General features: G+C 34.2%; 1 protein-coding gene across 1 annotated transcript; it reads left to right on the top strand.

The window, feature by feature from the left end:
- The first annotated feature begins 3,012 nt into the window (after positions 1-3,012).
- On the top strand, positions 3,013-5,185 carry LOC110025676 (pentatricopeptide repeat-containing protein At4g21705, mitochondrial). The gene is made up of 2 exons (XM_020726284.1): positions 3,013-3,428; positions 3,532-5,185. Exons 1-2 carry the CDS (start codon positions 3,138-3,140, stop codon positions 4,804-4,806), a joined length of 1,566 nt encoding a protein of 521 aa, XP_020581943.1. The 5' UTR covers positions 3,013-3,137; the 3' UTR covers positions 4,807-5,185.
- The last annotated feature ends 759 nt before the right edge of the window (positions 5,186-5,944 follow it).

Raw genomic sequence — 5,944 nt, 5'->3', positions numbered from 1 at the left:
AACTCGCATCTCAACTTTTGGTTAGCTTCTAAATTAACAACTTCTTCCAAGACGTCTTACTAACAGTTCTAAATTTACTGACATCTTCCACCATATTCGGTCGATTATTAATGATTATTAACATAATCGGCAATTGCTCTAGCAGAATGTCTTTCTTCTCACTTAATGCCTTACATTTAACCACTCTCATTGCTCATAGCCATTCTTAATTCCTTACTATTATAGGTTGATGGTATATTCCAATGAACTTAATGCCACCAATTTATGATTTGACTCTAGGCCAACAAATATTTTTATCGACACCCAACAAGTTCAATTTGATGGCCAAACCATTAACATTAGTTAATAAAAGCATTACCTCCTTCCTTTAAGCCTATAAAAGCACATTTCATCTGGTGCCAACCAGCAAATGTCATGTGTCCTCCTTACACAACTTTTCATTTCTAAAAAATGGAAGTTTGTCTTATTCTTAGTTAGTTGCAATCAGGAAAATCAAAAAAACATATTGCAATCATATGTAAATGTGTAATGTCTATGATATTTATAGATCATGCAACAATTAACATTGAACCCATATGAATTAGATGGACATGCATTCACCCAACTGTTTCCCTCAGCCTGCTCCTGTTGAGGTCTTTCTAATGGGACGAGGTTGACTTTCCTTGTATATTTTTTGCTGCTTTCATAATAAATACTTCCCCTTTTATCCTGGCATGAATGTTAAGTTATAAAGTTAAAACTGACTCATATTAATTGCATATCTTCATATCCCAACTATTTGTTATCTCTTTTATCTCCTCTAAAGTGGTATCAAATTTATTCATTCTATTTTACAGCACTTAATACTCTTTTTTAGGACTAACAAATAGCTTTATGTTTCTTATGCATAGTTGGGAAGTGTTTTTGGCTAAAAGCTTACCCTCTCCTTCCTCTCTCTAATTGCTACCACCCTCAACCGAGCAATATGTGGAAAGATTAAAGTATAAATATAATGGAAGGATTCTATTAGACTTCCAAAGCAATTTATTTATTTATTTATTTTAATTCAAGTCCTATTTTTATGGGAAGCTAATTATATAACAATTAATTATGTCATTGAACTCTAGCTTAGATTCAAGTCCTATTTTTATGGGAAGCTAACTATATAACAATTAATTATGTCATTGAACTCTAGCTTTAACTTTTTCATCCTACAACACTTGAAATAAGTGTTGAAGAATTTAAGGTCAATTTACTAAACAAATTTCATCTTAAAGTATGTGCCAACTTCACTTGAGGAAGAATTTATTATTTAGGGGAAATTACTCAATTGCTTGCAATAAAAGTAGGTCTGTATTAGCTCTTTGAGAGCAGATAGATGTGCCTTATGTTTTTTTTTTTTTTTTTTCTAAATTTTTACAAGATCTAAATCATTATTTTGCTCACCCACAATGTTTACAAAATGCTTGAGTTTGATGTGTAACCATAAAATTCTTTCGGTCAAGTGCAAAAGCTTAATATACTTCCTAGAGGTCAAAGCATGTGTATTTACAAACAAAAAATTTTTTTTAATCATCCAAAAAAATTTGTATTATATTTTCAGAGAAATTATTTTCAAAATGGACGCCTTAGCAAGATAAAGTTCAACATCTTGATCAAATTCCTAGAGGTCAAAGAATGTGTATTACAAACAAAAAATTTTTTGTAATCATCCAAAAAAAATTGTATTATATTTTCAGAGAAATTATTTTCAAAATAAACGCCTTAGCAAGATAAAGTTCAACATCTTGATCAAAACTCAAATTAATTTAAACAACCATTCATAAGTATAACTAAAATTTTATGAGATCATTTATGGAACTAATTGACCTTCAATTTGTTTTTAAATATAATTAAGCCATTTTTCTCAATAAAATGAATTCACCATACAAAAGATTATCCAATTATAAGATCGTTAAAGCACTCTAATATATAAAAAATAAAACTTATTAAAATAATCTTTTCAAGTTATCTTATAAAGTGTCTAGAATTATGACTAGCTGGATCATAACTCCCTCAAGAATTTTATTAATATGCTTAATTTTTAACCCTTGAGGGAAAATGTTTATAGACTAGTATTGGTAGGACAATGTGAGTTATAGAACTGTATTGATCAACATTTATAGTTGCCCATTACTACTAACAACAAATGTTAATTATTGTCACCTCCTAGTGCTGAATAATTTTGTGAACACTCAACGACCATGGTCAAAGCATGTTATCAACCTATGGAAACTCTCCTTGTCAATAACATCTATTCCTGTTGATAGTCATTTGTCTCTTGGAAACCACAAAATTCATCCTCCATCATAAATTGGACAGTTGGGACTTAGTTAAGGCAATCTTATTTAAATATATATCAATCCTAATATGATTTGATCTTTTATCAAGCTATGTTGAAGATTAAATCACTAAAGAAAGTCAACCCTTCAAGATAACAAGAGTTGTACTCAAGGTTACTTGGTAGTCACCTATTTTCTTAATTGTTCTCTATGTGGAAGCTAATGAAAAATCATAGATACCACTCATGAAGGTTTTGTTATCTATTGCCACGACGCCATATTATGACTTAAAAATTAATGCATGACGCATAAATGTTATATGCATATTTAAGCAAAAATCTTAACCAATTCAATACAATGTAGGCTCTCATTATTCTTCTCATTTATCAAGCTTTTTTCCTCTTAGAAACCATAAATCAACACCATGAACTAATTATCATGGTTTCCCTTTGGTTCTCTCTTCAAACATACAAAAAGAGATTTACAAGTGTAGCACACAATTTTTATATATTTATATATTTAATACTTATATTTTAATATTTATTTATATAGCACACCATTCTCTAACATCACATAACCCATTATCTAATTTTTGTAAAGTGGAAGACACATTTTTCTTATATAAATTTTCATATGATTATAACATGAATGCATACTCTATGTAAATATCAAATTTTAAATATTTGATATATGAATAAAAAATTGTGCAATATGTTTATAAATCAAAAAAAAAAAATTGAAAAAGAAGACATAAAATACTACCAAATCCGAACTCATCCAAGAGAACAATTTTAACTAGCACTACGGCTGTGCACAGGATCTCCAAGCTCTAGGCTCATGAATTCTGCCATCTTTACCCTGCTAAATCGCCTGAGAGCCGTCCCTCATCTCCGACCATCACCGGCACTCTTTACTCCGGCGGCAACGAGACACTTCTCCACGAAAACAAGCAGATCGCCTCCTCGCCCAACTCTTTCCTCAACCATCTATCCCTTAGGCCACCCCAGCATCGATCTCTCGCTGGAGCTCGACCGCTGGATCTTGAGCGGCAATACCATCCGACTCGTAGAGCTTCAGAATCTCATCCGCGACCTCCGTACTCGCCGAAGATTCAGCCAAGCCCTGGAGGTTCTGTTTCTTCCTCTCTTATCCCTCTCGCCCACCAACTGTTTGTCCATTTGCCTGTTTTAGTGATTTATTAGCTCATTCAGTCAATGCTGCATGGAAACAGGTTTCCGAATGGATGAAAGTTAAGTGGATGAAAGAGAAAGGCGGCATGTCGTTCATGGCCAGCGACCATGCAGTGCATCTTGATCTCATGGGAGAAGTTGATGGCCTCTCCGCTGCCAAAAAGTATTTTGAGTGCCTGAAAGAGAGGGACAAGAATGAGAAAACTTATGGTGCTCTCCTGAACTGCTATGTTAGAGAGCGCCTGATTGATGAATCTTTGTCCCACTTGCAGAAGATGAAGGAGATGGGAATGGCATCCTGCCCTCTCCCTTATAACAACATAATGTCTCTTTACACCAATACTGGCCAGCATGAAAAGGTTCCTTCGGTGCTGGAAGAAATGAAGAACAATATGGTCTTGCCAGATAACTTCAGCTATAGGATTTGCATCAATTCTTTTGGTACAAGATCTGACTTTGAAGGAATGGAAAAGGTTTTGGAGGAAATGGAGCATCAGCCACAGATTATCATGGACTGGAACACATATTCAGTGCTCGCCAACATGTATATCAAAGCTGGGAACAAGTTGAAGGCTGTTTCTGCGCTGAAGAAAGCAGAACAGAAGCTAGAAAAGAAGAATGGTCTCTGTTACAATCATTTGATCTCACTCTATGGAGTTTTGGGAAACAAACAGGAGATGTGGAGGTTGTGGGAGCTTCAGAAGGTGAACTGTAAGAAAATCATCAATAGGGATTACACCACCATGCTTGGAGCCCTGGTGAAGCTTGGGGAGCTGGAGGAAGCTGAGGCATTGCTGAAGGAGTGGGAGTTAAGTGGCAGTACTTATGATTTTAGAGTTCCGAATGTACTTCTTGCGGCATATCGGCAGAGAGGCTTGATGGAGAAGGCTGAGGAGATGATTGATGAGTTTCTGAAGAAAAGTAAAACTCCACCATCAAGTAGTTGGGGGCTTGTTGCCGCTGGCTATGTTGAGAAAGGTGAGTTAGGGAAAGCTTTTGAGTTCATGACTAACGCTCTTTGCGTGTATTCTCCTGGTGGTGGGTGGGTGCCAAACCCTAATGTTATAAGGAGCATATTGCAGTACCTTGGTGATGAAGGAGAGATAAAGATGGTGGAGAATTTTATAGGGTTGCTGAAGAATGCAGTTCCTGTGAATAGAGATGTGTATCACGCATTGATTAAGTGTAATATTAGAGCAGGGAGTGGAGTAGGTAAGATTTTGGAGATTATGAAAGCTGAGGGTGTAGAACCAAATGAAGAGACCCAGGTAATAATTTCAAGTTTCGAAGGTCAGAACTTTGCCTCAAGCTCGTAGAATTTATGTTGTGAAATTGGATGAAATTTAATTTGTAGTTGTAATGAAATATTTCTCTCATTTTTTTATTTTTTTATTTTTGTTTTTGTTAATTTATCGTTAGTAGAATCGCACGTATTAGTTTGTGTTCTTAGTAGATATACAGAGTTTTAGCTCACCTCTCAAAAGAGCTCTTCAGAGTAGTGGGCAGCCCATAACTTAAATACTGCTTTTCGGCTCGACACTTAGCCGATGTGGGACTTTTTGTCTGTGATATTCTCCTCCACCCAATCACGTGACACCCTTTGTCACGGATCTGGCAGGCGGTAATCTGTTCTGATACCACTTGTCAACTCCCAGAAGAGCTCTTCAGAGTGGTGGGCAGCCCAGGATTTAAATATTATTTTTCGACCCTACATCTAGCTGATGTGGGACTTTTTGTCCATGACATTTATCTAACTATTTTAATATGGCATGCTAATGCAAGAATTTCATGATATGTTAAGGTTTAGTTTTGAACCATAATGAAGGTTCATTTCAATTGCTTTATATGTTATTTTGTGAAGTAATTTTATTAGAATTTTTTATTTGGTTTAAGATATCAGGCGTTTACATACATACCACCCCATCCTATGTATTTATATATCTACCATCTAGACTTTTCTTTTTACATTTATATCAACCAAATTGTCCGTATCACATAAAAAATCTGAAAGCTATATCAAACAGGGCAGTTGTAGCTATTTGAAAAACCAACAGTGAATCTGTTGGAAAAGAAATTTCTTTTTAAAAAGCCGCGAGGCAATTACAATTTTATTTTATTTTCAATATTTAAGAATGTAACTTTTTGACGGTCACCATATTTTAACAGTTCAGGCTGAAAAAATTTATTTTCTATCACATAAGTTTCTAAAAAACAGTAAAAAAATAATTTCTCAAACAAAACTTTAGTGATAATCTGAAAAACAAAGCAGACAAAAAACTATCCAAACAGACTCTTAATCTTCTAGAAATTCAAATTTAAAAATATTATTTTTATGTTCATTAAAGTTATCTAGTGATAATCTGAAAACAAAGCAGACAAAAAACTATCCAAAAAGACCCTTAATCTTCTAGAAATTCAGATTTAAAAATATTATTTTTATGTTCATTAAAGTTA

This window comes from Phalaenopsis equestris, unplaced genomic scaffold, assembly GCF_001263595.1.
Source record: "Phalaenopsis equestris unplaced genomic scaffold, ASM126359v1 Scaffold000324, whole genome shotgun sequence".
Classification (NCBI taxonomy): Eukaryota; Viridiplantae; Streptophyta; class Magnoliopsida; order Asparagales; family Orchidaceae; genus Phalaenopsis; species Phalaenopsis equestris.
Note: the sequence above shows the minus strand (reverse complement) of the source record. Positions and strands in the feature narration are given on the sequence as shown.

Bases quoted from the DNA above. Each gene is read 5' to 3' on its own strand.
- LOC110025676 (XM_020726284.1), top strand. From the start codon at position 3,138: ATGAATTCTGCCATCTTTACCCTGCTAAATCGCCTGAGAGCCGTCCCT. The intron at 3,429-3,531 runs GTTCTGTTTCTT...GCATGGAAACAG, and splicing joins GATTCAGCCAAGCCCTGGAG to GTTTCCGAATGGATGAAAGT.